The 19,293-nt window shown below is 61.5% G+C and overlaps 2 protein-coding genes across 3 annotated transcripts; one reads left to right on the forward strand and one right to left on the reverse strand.

Moving 5' to 3' along the window:
• The first annotated feature begins 1,769 nt into the window (after nt 1-1,769).
• On the forward strand, nt 1,770-6,070 carry GAPDH (glyceraldehyde-3-phosphate dehydrogenase). Its single transcript, XM_082851201.1, has 12 exons — nt 1,770-1,809; nt 2,062-2,102; nt 3,912-4,011; nt 4,092-4,198; nt 4,317-4,407; nt 4,529-4,644; nt 4,724-4,805; nt 5,024-5,175; nt 5,267-5,345; nt 5,428-5,511; nt 5,595-5,692; nt 5,794-6,070. The coding sequence occupies exons 2-12, from the start codon at nt 2,080-2,082 to the stop codon at nt 5,861-5,863; spliced, it is 1,002 nt and encodes a 333-aa protein (XP_082707327.1). The 5' UTR covers nt 1,770-1,809; nt 2,062-2,079; the 3' UTR covers nt 5,864-6,070.
• Nucleotides 6,071-7,718: 1,648 nt separating this feature from the next.
• On the reverse strand, nt 7,719-19,263 carry IFFO1 (intermediate filament family orphan 1; the record flags this gene model as incomplete). 2 transcript variants are annotated; one of them, XM_082849325.1, is made up of 9 exons in its annotated part: nt 7,719-7,927; nt 8,569-8,699; nt 11,464-11,559; nt 11,818-11,938; nt 12,041-12,198; nt 13,815-13,955; nt 14,600-14,695; nt 14,786-14,846; nt 18,470-19,263. In XM_082849325.1, the coding sequence occupies 9 exons, from the start codon at nt 19,246-19,248 to the stop codon at nt 7,816-7,818; spliced, it is 1,695 nt and encodes a 564-aa protein (XP_082705451.1). In that variant the 3' UTR covers nt 7,719-7,815. The 2 variants fall into 2 exon arrangements, with proteins under 2 accessions (XP_082705451.1, XP_082705450.1); XM_082849324.1 differs by having other exon boundaries at nt 11,464-11,556; nt 18,470-19,248.
• Between the last annotated feature and the right edge of the window lie 30 nt (nt 19,264-19,293).

The following is a 19,293-nucleotide window of genomic DNA, read 5'->3' on the forward strand; positions in this document are numbered from 1 at the left end:
CGTGCTTTGGGTAGCACAGGAGGGTGGAGGGGCTCCTAAGGCCCTTGTCAGGGAAGGCGCTGCTGTCCTGGTGGAGCCTGAGGAGGTGGCGTCTCCCCTCCACTTACCCAGCAGACCCCTCAGTGCGGCGCTTCCCGCCTCCCCCACCATTAGCTGCCCCGTGGCCCTGCTCTTCCTGCTCCTGCAGAAGTCTGGCCATGGGCCATGCAGATGGCTGCCAGCCACAGCCAGCCTTGGGTCTGGGGCCCCAAGAGGGAGGGCAGTCCCAGAAAGGCAAGGGACGGGCTGGAGTCGGGTGCAGGGCAGTGCTCTCTGCCTTTTAAGCAAAGGTTGTCACCCGTGCGGGGCTAAACTTAGCCACAGGCTTTTCAGCTGGAAAAGGGGGCTGGTCTCAGGTTACGCTGGGCCAGCAAAGAGGCCCCAATTCTGTCCCCCAGCACCTGCTGATGGGCAATGTCCATCCCACCCCACCCCCCTCTAAATCCTCAACCCTTCAAGTCCTCAGAACCAGCCCTTCCTCCATCCTCAGCCTACAAACCCAGCACAGTGCCAGCTTCTGACTGACGGGTCTTGGAGAGGAATGGATCCCTTCCTCCACATCACGTGTGGGAAGGGGCTGGGGGCCTGTTCCCACCATATGCCCAAGACCTCCCAATATTTTCCCTCTTCTGGACTCCTCACCCTGCCCCCAACATCCCCTGGACGCAGCCAGTGAAGGGGAGGCCCTGGCTGCAGGGCTGGCCTGCACGTCCCAGGATGGGGAGGGACTTCCGCCCTAGCGTCCTGCTCTCGGCCCAGGGCTGGACGGGCTGGACAGGGTGAAAGAGGCATTGTCTCCCAGCCCGGGCAGCACAGCCCTCAGGCTTCCCAGGAGTGAATTTGTGGGAGGCCTCCTGCCCTCTACCGGGCCAGCCCCCAGCAGCGATGCTATCCCGCCCCGGGGCCCCAGCCCGGGCCTAGGGGAGAGCAGCTGGTGCGCACAGGGCCTGGTTTGTCTGCCTCGATTCTCAGGTCTCCAGGCTGCCTGCGCCGCAGGACATCGTGACCTTCAGTGCAGACCCCTCCCCCTCATGCCTCCTCCGGAGCCTCCTTCCTCTCCAGGCCCCCACAGCCCAGGGCCCAGCCCCGGCCCCCGGCCCAGAATCCGGGCCGTTGGAGGGGGGGAGGGGGAGGGGGAAGGAGGACTGGGCAGGGTCCTGCGGGAGGTCCCTCCCGAGCCTTTTCCTCTGCTGTTCCAGTGTCACTACCGAAGAGCCTCGAGAAGTTCCTCAGCCTTCCCGCCTCTCAGCCTTTGAAAGTAGGGGAGCGGGGGCGGGAAGGAGGAGGAAGGGGGACCCTGCAGCCGCGAGCCGTCCCTGGCTCCGGGTCCAATTCCCTATCTAACCGGCTCCCCAAGTTCTCCCGTTACATCCGTGCAGCATCCCTCAGTTCTCACCAGGGCCCACGGCCCCGAGTCCACAGAATCCCGCAGTAACCCCCCGCCCCCAATCCCCGCCAAGCACCATCACCGGTCCCCTCCTCCTTTGGGCCAGTCTCGGTCCCCTCCCCCTCTCCCTCAGCCCACACGCACGGTGCCTGCACATTTGAAGAACCAGGCTGGTCCAAAAGAAGCGGGGGGCCGACTACTCGCGACTTTACGGGCGCACGTAGCTCATGCCTCCGCACCCGGGGGCTGGGACTGGGCTAGGCGGGCCTGCGTCACCACGCCCCCGCCCCTCCCCCTGCCCTATAAATTCCGGCTGCAGCCTTCCTCTGCGCTCTCTGCTCCTACCCGTTCGACAGGCAGCCGTGTGTTGTGTGCAGTGCCAGGTAAAGCCTGGCGGAGAGGATCCACAAAGGGCTCGGGGATGGCCCCGAAAGGGACAAGGGGTGTGCGCGGGCCGGGGGTGCGGCTGAGGAGGCCGGGGTCCGGGTCGCGGGGCCCCCGCATTGCAGGGGCGGGAGGAAGGACGTGCGGAAGCGCAGGTCCGGGATGGAGGCCTGGGGGAGGGGCGGGGAGGGCAGCGCCGGACTCCAACCGCTTCGCCGCGCGTTCTAATGCTCACCTCCCTCTGTCTGCAGCTGCGTCCTGGAGACAAGATGGTGAAGGTCGGAGTGAACGGGTGAGTTGCGGGGTGGCGCGGGGTGGGACAGTAAGTCCTGCGCTCCCCACCGAATTGCGTCTGTGGGTCTTGCCCTACCGGGTCTCTGCCAGCGCGTGGGGGACCTGGATGGGGGTGGTCGTACCGCCCCCCAAGGAGAGCTCAAGGTCGGTGCTCAGACCTGGAGGAGGCCCTCGCAAGGCCTCGTGTCCCCCATCCCCGGCTGTTGCGCCTCCTGTTAACTCCGCCTCTGCGGAGCCTTCCACTCCGCCTGCGGCAGATACACGGGAGTCTCCGATTCTTGATGTGGACCCATCCTCTAATCTTCCAGTTCGGGCCCTTTCTTTCATTTCGCGCCCTTGGCGGTCACGTGCTGGGGAGGAGCCGGTCCCCCACCTGCAGCCCGTGCCCCCGGCCGGGCGCAGCCCCGGGATGCAGGAGGCACAGCTGCGCGCAGAACCAGCTGGGGGCGGGGGGGGGGGGGCTGTTGGTCATCTGCGGTAACCAGCCGCCATGTTGCAACTAGGAAGGAAATGAATGAACCGCCCGTTAGGAAACCTTCCTTAGCCCTTCAGCCTTCCTCCTTCCTTGCCTATAACTGACCCTCCTACCCCTGTCTCGTGGGGTGGAGTCGCCTTTATCCCTTAAGCCAGGTGAGGCCAGGCTTTCCCGTTCTTGTTCAACTAGACCTCAACTCTGACCATCCCTTAACCCGCTAGCCACATTTCCCCCCAGGGATGATAGGACGCTTTTCCTAGATGGTTATCTGATGAATCAAAAACGTGAGTTTATGGGGGTGGTCTTGTGTTGTGTTGGGGTTTTTTTCCTTTCCTTTTTCCGTAGAGGTGTGGTAGCCGTGGCTTGGCGCCATGCTGTGGGAGCTGAGTCATGGGTACTTAGAAATTTTCCACCACAAAATGGCTCCCGGAGCTGCAGCCCCTGTCTTCACAGCGGCTCTCCTCGAAGCTTATTTCTTCCATCCATGCGTAGAGGTGACCCAACCCTAAGGGCCAGGCTGTAAAGGTCACCAGGAGGGATTAGGTGTCTGTGAGCCTCAGGCATCCTGCCCTTCTCCCCATCCCGTCTTCCAGAAACCAGATCCCCACTCCACCCTAAGCTGGGGTTAAATATAGCTGCCTGACCTTTCTGCAGCTGGGGTCCTGGGCTTCTGCTCTTTTCCACCTCCTCCCCCTGCCCTCCCCACACCCAAACGTCTGTTGCTCCCACTCCTGGTTTTTGGGAAAGAGCTAGGAAGGACAGGTACTAAGCAAATCAGAGTGCTGGGATTAGGGGTTGAGAAACCATTCCTTTTCCCTCTTTCCCTTTTGTAGGAGGGCCTTGGGGAAGGGGTGGGTTTCCCCTGGCCAGTTCACTTCTGACCTTTGCTCTTGCCCTTTGAGCTTGGTGATGCTGAGTGTACAGGTCTTTGCTCTCTAGAGGGTGTAGCCCGAAGCTGGGCCAGGCAGGAACAAGCATTTACAGTCAGATGAGTGCCATGTGCCTGTCACGTGCCCAGACTGTAGGGGGCAGCAGCAGCGCACCACCCTACCCTGTCGCTCCTCAACAGATTTCAGATGGGTGGGCAAGTCTTTGAGCCTAATCACCTCTTGGGCAGGATGTGAACCTTCACTTTGTGGCCGTGCTGGGAAGCCAGGCTGGCCTGGCAGAGTTGCTTAGGAAGGTGAAGTGAGCTCTCCTGGGACTTTTCTGGTGGTAGCAAAGTGGCATCCTCTTCCCTCTGAAAGAGGGTGAGTGGGCCTGGGGCTGCTTGCATACCCAGGAGGACTCTCTCCTCCCTTCTCATGCCTTCTCACCTGTTGTCCCCCTCAGATTTGGCCGTATTGGGCGCCTGGTCACCAGGGCTGCTTTTAACTCTGGCAAAGTGGACATTGTCGCCATCAATGACCCCTTCATTGACCTTCACTACATGGTGAGTGCCACCCGTGCCGGTGGCGGGGAGCAGAGCCCGGCTGAGGCGCGGCCCCCTGATGCCCTCCCTCGTCCCCCCAGGTCTACATGTTCCAGTATGATTCCACCCACGGCAAGTTCCATGGCACAGTCAAGGCTGAGAACGGGAAGCTTGTCGTCAATGGAAAGGCCATCACCATCTTCCAGGAGTAAGTGTGGGAGACGGAACAGGAAGAAGTTTGCCTTGGAGGAGGTACTGGAATGGGGTGACCTCCTTGGGTCCGTGGCAGCCCACGGCCCTGAGCTTTGTCCTGTCTTCCCTTGTAGGCGAGATCCCGCCAACATCAAATGGGGTGATGCTGGCGCTGAGTATGTGGTGGAGTCCACCGGCGTCTTCACCACCATGGAGAAGGCCGGGGTGAGCCACAGGGAGGCGGGAGAGGAGGGGACCCCGGGCTTTGGTGTGCCAGGAAGATTGGGTGGGGCGGACCTAGGCCGGGAAGGGGGAGCCTGGGTTTGTAAGTGCTCCTCTGCTGCAGGCTCACTTGAAGGGTGGAGCCAAGAGGGTCATCATCTCTGCCCCTTCCGCCGATGCCCCCATGTTCGTCATGGGCGTGAACCATGAGAAGTATGACAACCACCTCAAGATCGTCAGGTGAGCATGCGGAGAAGTGGGCAGATCGCGCTGCGTGTTACGCGATGGGCGTGCCCCTGACCTGCCTCCCTCTTTCCAGCAATGCCTCCTGCACCACCAACTGCTTGGCCCCCCTGGCCAAGGTCATCCATGACCACTTCGGCATCGTGGAGGGACTCATGGTATGAGTGATGCGGGGCGTGCCAGGACACATTCAGTCCACACCCAGGGTGGGACCCTTCTCCCTCCCAGAGCATGGCCCTGGGCTGTGGGGCTGAGGGGCATCCGGGGTTCCAAGGGATCTGCTCAGGTCACTTACTTCTTCCCCGGGGAGGGGGGAGGGGGGAGGGGTGGCATGGTGAGCACTAGGCAGGGCCTTCACGCCCCCTCCTGTCTCCAGACGACGGTCCACGCCATCACTGCCACCCAGAAGACCGTGGATGGCCCCTCTGGGAAGCTGTGGCGTGATGGCCGAGGCGCTGCCCAGAACATCATCCCTGCTTCCACTGGCGCGGCCAAGGCTGTGGGCAAGGTCATCCCTGAGCTGAACGGGTGAGACTCGCTGCTGCTTTTCTGCCCTGGGGACCTGGGGACCCGGGGACCCGGGACGCCTGGTGCCGACTCTGCTTCCTTGTGTCTACAGGAAGCTCACCGGCATGGCTTTCCGCGTCCCCACCCCCAACGTGTCTGTCGTGGATCTGACCTGCCGCCTGGAGAAACCTGTAAGTTCCGGCTGGAGCAGCCTTGGTGGGCTGGGGCTTGCAAGACTGGAGCTTGAATGACCGCCTGTGTTTACGTCCTCAGGCCAAATACGAGGACATCAAGAAGGTGGTGAAGCAAGCCTCCGAAGGGCCCCTCAAGGGCATCCTGGGCTACACTGAGGACCAGGTACCGACGGGTCAGGGAACTTGGTGTCCACGTGGCCCCAGTGAGCAAGACTGGGTTCTATTCTTGGCCCTCTCCCTCCCTAGGTTGTCTCCTGTGACTTCAACAGTGACACCCACTCTTCTACCTTCGATGCTGGGGCTGGCATCGCCCTCAACGACCACTTTGTCAAGCTCATTTCCTGGTGTGTGGCTGGGGTGGTGTGGGAGTTGGTGCGCCAGAGTGGGACTGAGTCTGCTGCCCCCTGGTGGCCGACTCGGGGAAAACAACTCCCTCTTCTTCCAGGTACGACAATGAATTTGGCTACAGCAACAGGGTGGTGGACCTCATGGTCCACATGGCCTCCAAGGAGTAAGAGTCCCTGGACCACCAGCCCCAGCAGGAACACAAGAGGAAGAGAGAGGTCCTCCGCTGCTGGGGAGTCCTTGCCCCAACTCCGTCCTCCAACACACTTGAGAATCTCCCGACCTCCATGCGGTTTCCATCCCAGACCCCCTGAGGAAGGGGAGGAGGGGCTTAGGGAGCCCTACCTTGTCATGTACCATCAATAAAGTACACTGCACCCAGGCTACTGTTCTGTCTTGCTCCAGGGTCTAGGATAAAGGGGACGGGAGCTGGGCTGGGGCCAAGGAGAACTACATCTTGCTGAGACCACCCAACCAGGCAGGAGCCCCGCCCCAGGGCAGACACTGCTCCCCTGAAGAGCCACATGTCCTCAGGTCACCTTGATTCCTCTCTGGGGCCTTTGGGTGCCACGGGGACTCGCTTTGCTCCAGGTGGCTGTGGCTGGGCCCAGGAATGGCCTGGCTCCACGTATCCAGATGCCATTCTGTCTGCAGCTCCCAGAGGGTGACACTGGCACAGGAAGTCAGGGCAGAGTGTGCCTGGCCTCTGGCCAGTTGGCTGACCTCTGCAGCAGCATGGAGCACGGCCAGCCTGCCGGGTGCAGACCCCAGCTCTGCCCAGTGGCTGCAAGTCTCAGTGCCCTGGTGATCACCAGCACTGCAGCTGGGTGGGTGCCCTAGTGTCACCGGAGGGGTTACAGTAGGCTGGTCCATGGGAAGGGTGGGGATGGCTGTGCTCCCATGTCATCTGTCACCTGTGGATGCACGTGGCTTTAGCGGTAGAAGCACAGAGCTGGTGCCAGGAACCAGGGCTGAGGCCGTGGCCATGCCACTTGAGGCCCCCTTACTTTGGGCAGGTTACTTACAATCTCTGCACCTGCCTTGCACCTGCATGTTTTTAAAGTGGTCACTAGCGCACTCCGCGCAGAGGACTGTATAACCACCACCAGACCAGAAAGTGCTGGAAACAGTGACACAGACGTGTTCAATAAACAGTCGCCAGTTTCATTGTCATTAGATTCCACACAAACATCGGCTCAGCCCAGCCCGCCTCAGGCGGCGACGACAAGGGACCTTCGGTCTCGTAGCCCCAGTTCACCAAGCTTTTCCGAGTCCAGGACATCTCACTCAGCCGGTTGGTCTCAGGGTGTGACAGACACGGAGGAGGCACACCTGCAGCTGATGCTTGAAGAAACTGGGACCCTGAGGGCACATGCGCCCATACATGCTCGTGTGCACACACACGCCCCCCCCCCCCCCACACACACACAGCTTCACCTTTCTCTCACCGGGCGGTGACTGGGAAACAAGCAGGGGCTTCTGTCTCCCTCCACGACACTGACGCCGCACCCAGTCAGACCCAGAAGCTGCTGGCACCGGACGCACTAGGGCCCCTGTGACGCGCGGCACCTCCACCAGGGAAGGCTCACAGCCACGTCACTGCTGTCGGCCGGCACGGCCGTGAGCACTCGGACAACAGGGAGGACAGAGCGCCCTGCCCAGGCCCGCTCCCTCCGCTTGTGACACGGAGGGAAGCCCTCTCTGGTGCACGAGCCACAGAACGCCCAGCCTAATCCCCCTCATACCAGTGCCCACGCCAGTTAGCACCAGTACAGAATCAAGACGGCCAGCTGGCTCGAGGCCACAGGGACGGCAGGAAGGACGATCCATCACGTTCCTTACTCGGTGGGGAGGTGAGGGGCCACGAGCGCTCTGGCAGCGTGTTAAAGATGGGAAGTAGCATTCACCCACGCATGAAGGCAGGAGAGCCGCTGTGCAGGGGGTCGGGCCAAGCCTCGCTCCAGACACCCCAGACCCCTAGAGAGGCCAAGGACCAAGCGGGGAGGCTGGGGAGGAGCGCCCCGTGGCTGGGGCCAGGCTCCGTGCTGCAGGACAAACGCGTTCCCTTCTGGGAACCACCCAGCCCCCTGCCTCGGTGAGTCCCAGCGGGCCGAGGAGGCCCCTATCTCACGGCGCCGTCGGATGAGACATCGCGATCGGAGTCCTCAGCCTCGCTTGGTGGCGGCGGGGGCGGCAGGTCGCTGAGCGGGGCCGCAGTGAAAGCAGGAGACTTTCTAGAAAAGAGCGTCAGCTGTAACCTCGGGGCGGGTCAGCTGTAACCTCGGGGCGGGAGGAGTCCTGACAAGGCCGGCACGCCCGCCACCCCTGGCCTGATCCCCTGGCAGGCAGCATCTCAGGCAGGGCAGGAGGACCACAGGGCAAGGGCGGATGCAGGGCAAGGGAGGGGGGAAGGGGGTAAGAAACAGTCCCCACTTTAACTTGGGGACCCGGAGAGGCTGAGTTCAGAAGTATCTGAGGTCACAGTATGAGACGCCGCCAGAGCTGGAGGGCACCGGCTCTGTGGCCCCAGCTTCACGTCTATGAAGTAGTTTTGCGATTTTTAAAAACTTACGCAGGGTCAAAGGCACAAATTGTGGCGCTGACTTTAGATAAAAGTCTGCCCCTTGTGCTCCCTGTCAGTCTTTAGCTGCCTTTCTAACCAGGGGAACCGCATCGGGAGGTTTCGGCAGTCCAACCACGGATGGACAACTGCCGAGGGGGAGGGAGCTGCCGGGCTGGGGCGAGCAGACCAGGCGACCTCCAACGGGCAGCCCCATGGCAAGACGGGCCTGAGTCACTGCCGGAGGGTCTCAGGGCTCCCCAGTGAGGGGCGCCGGGTACTGTCCCCTCCCGCCTGTGCCCAGGGGGCCCTTACCGGTCCCCGGACTGGGTGATGAGCCGGCGGCAGGTCTCCATCTGCACGTCCAGGCCCCGCTTCATGCTGCACATCTCCATGTACTCGTGCAGGTGCCGGTTCATGTCATTCTTGGCCGTGGCCAGCTCCAGCTGTGGCGGGGGCAGGGCAGGGCCGCCGGGTCAGCAGGGCCTGTCCCCCGCCCCCGGGAGGCTAACTGCCAAGCACCCCGGGCGGGGCACAGGCAGCCGTAGTGGAAGTGAAAGACTCAGATTTTAAACTAAACCAGCTCAAGGCAGAAGGTGCCCGATACCCCATCACTCCTTCTAGTTTCCCCGGGAGTCTCTCCCACAGAGGCTTTCACTAAGGGATCTGCTCTGGGCCTGCACTCTCGGAACAGACTCCCAACGAGAGCCGTGAGGAAGGGATGTTCCTAAGTGCGCGGGCGGCACGTGGGGATGACCCTGCCCCTTCCCGGGGCCCCCCCGGGGCCTGCTCCAGTCCTCACTCCCCACACAGCGCTGTCCCCCCAGCCTGTCCCCCTCTGCAAGCTGGGAGCTCCTGGCAGGGCTGGCCACGGGGCCTACTCATCCCTGCGTGCACACCCCACACCTCGACGGCAGAGTCATTAGTTAACTTCAAGCAGCGTCCACGAGACTCATGGCCCAGAGGCCGGCTGGGCCCTATTGAAAGGCACTCTGCTCTCTTACCACCTACTTCCTCTCATTGCTTTCCTCACTTGTAAGTCCTTTTCAGAGATGAATGGAAGGAGTGCCTGCCTCGCTGAATGTCTGACGGGCTCTGAGATGTAGCCCGACTCAAGATACGTCATGCGTGACATGACGTGTGGCCCAGAGTCGAGGGCACGCAGTCTCCCTCCCAGACCCCGCCTCTGCGCCACAGGCTCAGAGGTAGAGCTGAGAGCCAGGCGCAGAGGCGGTGAAAGATCTGGCCACAGACTGTGCTGCCTCCCTCTGTTCTGGGCACAAGGGGAGGCAGAGAAACTGCTCGGAGGTGACGTGCTTGACTGCTTCAGAGCAAAGAGAAAGGGCGGGAAGCCACCTGTGAACGGTCTGAACTGGGCAGAGAGGATGGGAAACTCGGAGAGAAAAGAAAATAGTCACAGAGCCAGACACAGAGACGGCAGCCCAGGTGGATCAGAAGCCCTAGTGAGCACGGCTCAAACTACAGCCTTGGTTCCAGAGCTGGGATCCCAGCCGGGGCCCAGCAGCAAGAGCATGTGCAGGGGCAGGACGCACTGACTGTTCAGTCCAGGAGCGAAATACGGTGCCGCCAGCTCTTGTCCAGACTGGCTGCCACCTACACCCCAATCCCTGCACCTCAGGAGAGCCCCCCGGTATTAAAGAGGAGGGGTGGGCTCTGGAGCCCATCGCTCAGCGGGGCAGGGAACAAGGGAACGAACCAAACATATTCCAGCAGAATACGAGGCTAGGATGGCCACCAGTCTCTACACATTCAGAGCAGGGCTGCAGGAAGGAGACGACCCCAAAAGCCACACTGCAAACCCCGTGCACGCTGGCAGCGGGGCAGGGCGGAGGGGTGAGGCTGGGAGCAGATGGAGGGGAAGGGGTGGGGGAAAGAATTCCCGCCCACCCTCCACCTGGGCCTTGGTCTCACCATCCAGTGGTGGAAATGGTCCTTGCCTCCATCCCAGGGCCCCTGAGAGATCAAAGGTCACTGAGTTGAAGGGACCTCAGGTGTCCCATTTGGATGTCCAGGAGCAACACTGCAGCCACCACCACCGTGTCCGCCCCGCTGACACCTCCCATCATGCCATTCTAGGCGTAGGGAGGAGGAGGACAATGGGATGGTGTAAACGGGAGAGCGGAGTGCAGTTCCCCCTCCCAGCTCCTCAGCTCGTGGCGCACAGCTGGCTGTGCCTTTCTTTTCTTTTTTTTTTGGCCACATGGCATGCGGGACTTGGGGGGGGATCGAACTGGGGGCGAACCCACGCCCCCTGCAGTGGAAGTGTGGAGTCTTAACCATGTGACTGCCAAGGAAGTCCCCAGCAGTGCCTTTAAAAGTGAGCACCTGTCTGCCCGGGCAAAAAAAATGAAAGCAGGTTTTGCTGAAAGGAGCAGGGCCGGCTAATGTGCGCTGGGGGAACGAGGATGTAGGAAAATAATTCCTCAACTTCCACTGCCGCTGTGAGGGCAGTGGGCTCGGAGAGAGGCCCCCAGCCTCATCCCCAAGTCAGAGTGCATGGCAAGGACCCTCTCACGCTCGCTCGGGCAGGAGGGCTCACGAGAATCGCACGCGCACGCAAGCCTCGTCTCACAGGCCCTCCTCCCAGGTGCCACAAATCCTTCCCGCCGCCCCTAGAGGCCTAGAGTTTAAGTTGAAGCACCAGTTCCACTCGCATCTCTAGAAGGTTCCTCAAGGCTAGGGAATAAGAATGGAGATTTCCCCATTGGCTCAAAGGTTGAGCCGCGACAGCAGCAAAGTTCAAGTCCATCCGAGTGGACTTCACCACAGCACTAACAATAATAACAGCAATGATGATAAAGCAACGACCATATGCTGTGCTGACGACGAGACAGACGCTGCCCCACGCTCTGCCTGGGCCTTACTTCACTTGACCTTCAAACAACCCTGAGGGAGGTATTAGTAAGAACCCCACTTTATAAATAAAGAAGCATGCTCAGAGAAAAGAGGCCTGTTAACAGTTAGAGTGGAAGTAAGTGACAGAGCTGAGGTTTGAACCCACATCTGTCGGCCTCCCTCCCCAGCCTGAGGTCTTAAGGACCCACCGGAGGTGCTACAGTGGGGAGATCACTCCACCCCCGTCAGGAAGAAATGGGGAGGCCCTGGTGTCTGGGGTCCCGCAGGGGTGAGGCCATTGCACCTGCGACCCACCGGGAGCCTGGGCCCCTCGGCTTCAGCGCACGGCCTTACCTCTATCTGGTCAATGGTTTCCTGATATTCTTTCTCCCGGGTTTTGAACAGGGACTCAGTATCTTTAATCACCTTCTCCAAACTGTCTTCCGGCTGCTGGAGAGGAAAGGGAAGCAGGGGGAGGCCAGATGGGAGGGGTGGGACGGGGCACCACAGGGCAAGGCGAGGGAGAGAGTGAGTCAGGTTAAAGGAAGCCGGAGAGAGAGGGGACGAGGACAAAGGACCAGGGAGAAGCAGGTGACGGAGGGTGGCCACAAAGGGAAGACAGAGCACGGCGTGGACGGTGGGCGGGGAGGAGACGGCCTGGCGCCCGGAGAGGAGGAGCCGGGACCCTGCGGCCGGGAGGGCGGTTACCTCTCCCGGGGCCTCCGCAGCAGCCAAGGCATAGCCCGAGAAGTCCTCCCAGAGCAGCAGGGTCTCCTCGGTCTCCTCCCAAGTCAGGCTGTCACAGTCGTCCTCAAAATCATACTCCCTCCTAGAGACAGGGAGCCCCGGCGTCAGGGCGGGCGGCAGGGAGGGGCTGCTGGGCGGGGCTCCGGCCTCGGGGGCGGGGCGGCGAGGGGCCTGCGGGACTCACAGCTGGTTCAGCATGCGCTGCATCTCCTCGTTGATGCTGAGGGCCGTGCTCTCCTCCTCGTCCCCGTCGGGGTGGCAGGGCCCGTCACTCTCTGACAGGGAGGTGTCCTCCTCGACGGCAGCCTTGCGCTCCCGCTTCCGCCCCCCCATGGACGGGACCTTAATGGGAGACAAGTGCAGAGACTACAGAGACGAGGCCGGGTGCATGAGGAGAAGGGCGTGGGCGCCGGCAGGGGAGGGAAGCATGGACCAGCGGGAAGGGGGGGCAGACAGAGAGAAGACACAGTTACAAGACGGAACAGAAACACCAGCGTCACCGAGACAGGCAGACAGACACAGATGGGGACGGGGCTGCAGACTAGGAGGAAGACAGACAAGAAACAGAGAAAACAGAGCAGTAAGATAAGGGGGAAATGGCTGGCCTCGACCACAGTAAGATGTGCATAATGGCCCAGAGGATTTCTTATCTAAAAAAAGTCTTCTAGTGAAATGACTGAACTGAGAGGAAACTTTCAGGCTGCAAGGAGGAGGGAGACACGGAGTTGACAAAGCAGAACCTGAGTCACACATCCAGATCTGGAAGCCAGAGGGCAAAGGGAGAGAGAGAACTGGAGGCAGAAGAATGAGAGAGGGGGAGAGAACAGGTGGGGGGGGGGGAGAGAACAGGTGGGGGGGGGAGAGAACAGGTGGGGGGGAGAGAGAACAGGTGGGGGGGAGAGAGAGCAGGTGGGGGGAGGGAGAGAACAGGTGGGGGGAGAGAACAGGTGGGGGGAGAGAGAACAGGTGGAGGGCGAGAGAACAGGTGGGGGGAGAACAGGTGGGGGGGAGAACGGGGGGGAGAAGTGGGGGGGAGAGAGAAGGGGAGAGGAATAGAAGGGGAGAGGGAGAGAGAAGGGGGGAGAGGGATAGAAGGGGAAGAGGGATAGAAGGGGGGAGAGGGAGAGAGAAGGGGGAGAGAGGGAGAGAGAAGGGGGAGAGGGAGAGAGAAGGGGGAGAGGGAGAGAGAAGGGGAGGAGAGGGACAGAAGGGGGGAGAGGGCGAGAGAAGGGCAGAGAGGGCGAGAGAAGGGCGGAGAGGGAGAGAGAAGGGGGAGAGGGATAGAAGGGGGAGAGGGAGAGAGAAGGGGGAGAGGGAGAGAGAAGGGGGGAGAGGGAGAGAGAAGGGGGAGAGGGAGAGAGAAGGGGGAGAGGGAGAGAGAAGTGGGGAGAGGGAGAGAGAAGTGGGGAGAGGGATAGAAGGGGGAGAGGGAGAGAGAAGGGGGGAGAGGAAGAGAGAATGGGGAGAGGGATAGAAGGGGGTAGAGGGAGGGAGAAGCGGGGAGAGGGAAGGAGGGGTGGGAGATTAAGAAGGGAGCAGAGCAGCCGGATAGAGGGGAGGGGTCTGCGCTGAGAGCCCTGCGGGTCAGGAGGCCTGGGGAGCTGAGAAATGGGCCAGGGACGCAGGAAGCTTGCGTGAGAGCAGAACTAACCAGCTTCTTCTGTGGAGGAAGCAAGAGAAGATGAAAGGCAGAGAGGCGAGGAGGCAGACGGGAGAGAGAGGGGAGGGGAGAGACGGCGTTAGAGACCGCTCCAAATTCCTCTCCAGAGGTTGTCCCTCACCCCCAGCCTCGTCCCGCCAGGGCCCGGCTGCCGCGCTAAGCTCTCCGAGAAGGGGCCGGGCCCAGCTCCCGCGGAGGACCGGGCTCTCGCGGCCCCGCGCCCCCCTACAGAGCTCGGGCGCGGACACCAGGCGGTGGGACGGGGCGGGGGCCGGACCCAGGCGCCCCTCGCCCTCACCTGGAACATCTTGATCATGTCCTCGCAGTTGCGCTGCTGGGCCAAGTCACAGAGCTTGGCGGTGATGTCGATGCGGCGGCAGATGTCCATGTCCACCTTCATGGCCTTCTCCTGGATCTTCGTGTCCAGGTCGGACAGGTTCTGTGCGGGGAGCACGGAGGGCGGTGAGGGGGTCCTCAGGGCCCGGCAATGTCCCCTCATCCTCCCAGACACACGGCCCCTCCCAGCAGAAGGCACCTCTTTTCCTGGGTGCCCCTCCAGCACTCTGCCCAGGACAGCTGGCTCCCCGGCCAGACGGGGCGCCCGAAGGGCACGGCCCAGTGGCTGGGACATGCAGGGGGCTCCCTCCTGGAACTCAGGCTACAAGAGACACCGACTGGCTGACCACCAGGGGCTACGAGAGTGGAGAAGTATCGCAATGGTGACATCAGCTGACACTGAACTAGCACCGCTGTCCTAACTCAGTGCATCACAACCTTCGAACCAGACTGCAAAGTGCGTGCTTTACGATCCCACTCCACAGACCCAGATACGAAGGCAGAGAGGGTCAGGACTTCACCCAGGGCCACACTGTGAGCAAACCACCCTGAGGAACAATGGAGGCCACGGGGACTTCCGCTGTCTCTTCTTCTCCGGAGTTAGGGGTGGGCAAGCGGAAAAGAAATGGAAGCACATATGCTGGGGGGAGGGTCAGTGAATTGGGTGCAACTAAAAAGGCCGGCTCCCTGGCCTCAGGCAGCCTCGCCCCGGCGGGTAGGGACGAGGGGTGACGCGGCGGCACTCACGTTGCTCATGAGCCCCTTGAAGACCACCAGCTCGGCCTTCAGCTGCTCCACCTTCAGGGCCAGCTCCTCCTGGCAGGCGTCAGCCTCCTGGGCCTCCTACGGTCGGGAGAAACCCGGCGTGAGCCGCACTGCCTGCGGGCAGCGGGCAGGGGAAGGTGGGACGAGGCGGGGCAGGGCAGCCCTCACCTCCTGGAGCTCGTTCACGCGCTCCTGCAGCTGCAGCCTCACCACGTACTCCTCTTCCCACCTGCAGACAGCGAAGGGCCAGCGCCTGGGTGCGGGGTCCTCCCGCCTCCGCTCTCCGCCCCCCGCCCGTCTGGCTCAGGCTCAGGCCCCGGCCCCGGGTCTGCTTCCCCAGACGGGAGGAGCCGGGCAGAAACGTGTGGCTCCAGGCTCCCCGCCAGCTCCCAGCTCACCAGCTGCCTTCCCGGAACCTCCGGCCTCGCACCATTTAAGAGCAACTGCGGCTGCTCTGGTCCCTCGCAGGGCCCAGCCCGACCAGCTGTCCGGCTGGCCTCGTCCCCCTCCTTCTGCCCACACCACCCGGCCCGGTCTCCCACCTCCAGTCCTCAGATCCGGGCTCCCGCCTGCTGCCTGCACCAGAACAGAGCTCGTCTAGCCCGCTGCCCTGCCTCCTGTGGTACCATTAATCCTGTAAAAGCAGCTGCAGGACACATACGGCATCAGCAAAGGTGGTCAGGAGCCTGCTAGGAGATGCTTGAAGTCCATCCCCACAAGCTCCAGAAACTGCCCACCCAGAGGCCCCGGGTGAGCCGCAGAGAGGGGCCAGGGTGCGGGCAGGAGCCTGGGATCACTGAGCACCCACACCCTGAGGGAGAGGGAAACCGTGGTGGGTAAGAACTAGCGGCAGGACCTCCTGGGCCCCCGCATGCAGAGCCTAAGACCACGAGGAGGCTAGAAGGCGCTCCTGGCCAAGGCTGGGAGCTGGCCGGCGCGTCCCCCTCCTCCTCACACAGGCAGGAGGGCAGCGGCGGGGGCAACACCCCTGCTTAGGATTGATTTCAGGGCCCCGCAAGGTTGGCTGGAACAGCGGGACTCCTCAGACCCCACTGACATAGCCCAGCACTTCTCCCCCATCCTGGAAAGGCTTCCTCCAGGCTGAGAAAGGAGGGCAACTGCACCAGGGGAGAAACCTCAACGCCAGGAAGGTGGTTAGGAAGCAGCACGGAGAACACACTCCGCAGGCCCAGGATTTGGTCTTCCCCTCCCCTCCCCTCCATCTCTGTTCCCAGGTGCCTCTCAGCTCTCTTCCCCGGGCTCCTCCTCCAGGCCCATCTCTCCTAGCCCTCCCGTTCCTCCGCACTGCAGTGTTCCTAATAATAACTCCTCGACCTCACCGTGGCCGCCCCTCCTGGCGGCTGGGCTGGGCCGGGAGAAAGCAGCCCAGCTCCCCTCCCGTCTTCCTGGCTCCCCACCCAGCCCCTCCCCTCGCTCTGGCATTCTCATTCAGACAGTTGGGGCCAGCGAGGTGCCCCAGCAGTGTCAGGTTATGTATTTTCTTAAAGAAGACATTTATCTTTCTGGGCCTTGGTTTCTTCGTCTACAGCGTGAGGGCAGGGGATGCAGTGCCCTGATGCCCCTGGGGTCCATGCATCCCTGGAGGAAGCAAGCGAGACAGACAAGGGGACCAAAACCCTGGGGAAGATGCATCAGGGAGGGCAGGACAGTGAACTCAACTGTTCCAGGTAGAAACTTAAGGAAGTTAGGTATGGCTTAAGATTAATAAAATCTCAAACAAACAAACAAAAAATCTGAAAATAAACCATCTGGAAGCTCACTAGAATTCTATTTGTACTCCAGCCAGACATTCCCACGAATGGGTTCGTTTTGACCTCTATTTAAATCTGGTCTCCCTCGCAAGGTTCTTTAAACATGGGTAGACGTCGAGCAATTTCCATGTATTCTACATTGAGCAAACATCTTTCTTCCAAATAAACGGTCTCCCTGAGTGAAGTGAGGAAGCAGGGGCCACTCCTATGTCGGAAAAACTGAGACCAGGAAAAAGAGAGCCACCCAAGGTCGCACAAGGCAGGGGAGCTGAACCCAGAACCAGGAGGCCTCAGCTCCTTCCCAGTTTAGTGCTCATACTATGCCCACGTCTTCCAGGCTACAGACGGGAGCTAGCTTTGCTATAAAGAGAAGAGACCAAGGGCAGGGGATCTGGGGTGGAAGAATGAGTTGACTACCAGTATCACGTACCACCCACGTCTGGCTGTGAGGCCCTCTGCACAGCGGAGTGCTGCAGAGCTATGAGCTCATCAGCCCCCGAGGAATAACCCTTTGCTGCCCTGGACAGCTGGACCAAGGACAAATACTCTTCCGGTTAGAAACAGAACACCCCCACGACAGCAGTTGTTCCTGTGGTTATGGATGTATTCCAGAACTGTCCATGTTCCACTGCTGATGGCGTTAATTAACTCCTGCAGTGGCTGGGGCAGGATGGTTCTGGGTGGCATCTGAATGATGGTTTTAGGATAACTGAGACTCCCAAAGACACTTCAGTCATGGACTACAACCAAGGAAGGAAGCCAGCCAGCATGAGGACAGGACTCCACCTCAGCAAGCCTGCTGATCTGTGATCTGCTAGACTCTGGCGGGTTACAGATCCCTGAAGTTCGCCCCCGACCCCCAACCCGACCCAGCAGGCATTTGCCTGAGCATTCAGCCAATCCCCACCAGACACAAATCTCTGCTCCACTGGGCTGCAAGGGTAATTCCCAGGCCTGCCCACAAGGGGTCAGAGTAGCTCATTAAGAGGTTAAACCTGAAGGCTAAGCCTCTTTCCGACCTGTCACCTCCTCCGTCTTCAACCATGGCGTCCCAGGCACAGTGTACGAAGTGCTGGCTGTGCTCAGGCTGCTGTCCTAACAGCATGGTTATCAGCCGTCTAGGGGATCCACCTGGATGCAGCCAGCACTCCTGCGTCGCATCCCCTCCCCTGGCGCCTTGTGCTACCCCGCAGAGCTCCCTGCAGTAAACCAACTCCTCATCTTCAGAGCCAGCCGGCCTGCCCCAGCTGCCTTGTGTCAAAGGTGTGGTGTGTCCATGTTCCCAGCCTTCTCCTACTCGGGTCCTTGCTGCCCTCTTCACACTTCCTCCGCCTTCAGCTCTGCACTTTCAGATCCCCCAGCTTCCGAGGCTAGCCCTGGGCCAACTACATAGGCCCTTCCCCTTTCCCTAGGGAATTCCCTTTACTCCTTCTTCCCGCCTCCCTCCTTTTCTGACCCACTCCCAGAAATGCCCTAAGGTCCCCACAGCATTCTGGTTTGGATGGAACCAGAGCAGCCGTGCTGCTCCCTCGGACGCCGTTTTGGGAAACGCTGGGCAGAGGCAGGATGACCTACTGCAAGGTGCAGCCCCTCTCCAACCCCCTTCTCATTTCCCTTCGACTCCCAAATTAAAACTACAACCTTTGCCTCTAACTTTTGATCAGTAATGTGGAGCCTATATCACAAAGTCGCTCCGAGGGCTGAGACTGGGGGATTAAGCAGTAGCCCGGATGTGGCCTCTCCGACCCATGTCCCTTTTACACATCACAAAACCCCCAGTTAACACAGTCCTCCAAACACTGCAGCCTAGATGAAAAACAAGTGTTCCCCGCAGTATTCGGCTCCTAGACGCCTCCTTCCGGTCACGAGTCTCGACTTCTGCATTCTCTAGGGACTCTAGTCTCCGGTATCCAATTCCTTCTGTGGACTTCCAAGCTCCTCCTTACACAGCAGGAACTTTACTCATACTGACTCCTCCCTGATTCTTGGGCCCCAGCTGCTCTCGGCTCCTGTACGCACACCTAGCCCCGGCCCCAGTGTGGCGTGAGCTGAGCCCCCTCCCCACCTTCCCGATCCCTACCTCCGCTTGTACTCGTCCCGCTCGCGCTTCACTTTAGCCAGCACGTTGTAGAGAGCGCGGATCTCGGGGGTGATGGTGTCGATCTGGACGCCCACCCCGTCGGGGTGCACCCACGACAGGCCAGGCCCTTGCACCAAAGTGGGCTCCAGTCCCGGCCCGAGCCGGCGGGCGTGAGAGAAGGACCAGATGGTGCCGGGCATGAAGCGGGCCGACGAGGAGGAGGCAGAGGAGGCGGAGGTGGAGGTGGAGGGAGCCGGGTGGCAGGCCGCGGAGGGCGCGAGGGGGCCTGCCGGCGAGCGCGCGGGCGAGCCCAGCACCCGCGCCGACGGGGTGCAGACGGCAGCCGGCCGGGCGCCCAGGGGCAGCCCCAGGGGTCTGACGGGGCTGACGAAGCCGGTCTGCACGGCCTGGTCTCGGCGAGCCAGGCCCCGCCGGCCCTGCTTACCCTCCTCCAGAGCCTGCTGCAGCTGCTTCTCCAGCAGCCGGTTGCGGCGCTCCAACTCGTGCACCTTGGCCAGGAAGCAGCGGAAGCGGAGGTTCAGGGTCTTGAGCACGTTGATGTTGGAGCCCAGGTCGTTGCGGAGCGCCATGGCGGCGGGGGGCGCCGGGCCCGGCCCGGGCGGCGAGTAGGAAGCCGAGCCGGCCCGGGCGAGCGGCGCCGGGGGCACGTCCCCGCCGCCGGCCAAGTGGTCGCTTCCCACGGGGTCCCCCAGCGGCCCGGCCAGGCCTTGCTGCTCCTGCTGGAGGAGGAAGAGGTTGGGGCCGAATAACGGATTCATGGCTGCGCCTTCTGCCGGGAGATGGAGACCCGTGCAGGAGCAGGG

The sequence above is a fragment of the Leucopleurus acutus genome (assembly GCF_964270905.1).
Source record: "Leucopleurus acutus genome assembly, chromosome: 11".
NCBI lineage: Eukaryota > Metazoa > Chordata > Mammalia > Artiodactyla > Delphinidae > Leucopleurus > Leucopleurus acutus.

Coding starts and splice junctions, on each gene's coding strand:
- GAPDH (XM_082851201.1), top strand. CDS start 2,080: ATGGTGAAGGTCGGAGTGAACGG. Junction 4,012..4,091: donor TCATTGACCTTCACTACATG/GTGAGTGCCACC, acceptor TCGTCCCCCCAG/GTCTACATGTTCCAGTATGA. Junction 4,408..4,528: donor CCACCATGGAGAAGGCCGGG/GTGAGCCACAGG, acceptor CCTCTGCTGCAG/GCTCACTTGAAGGGTGGAGC.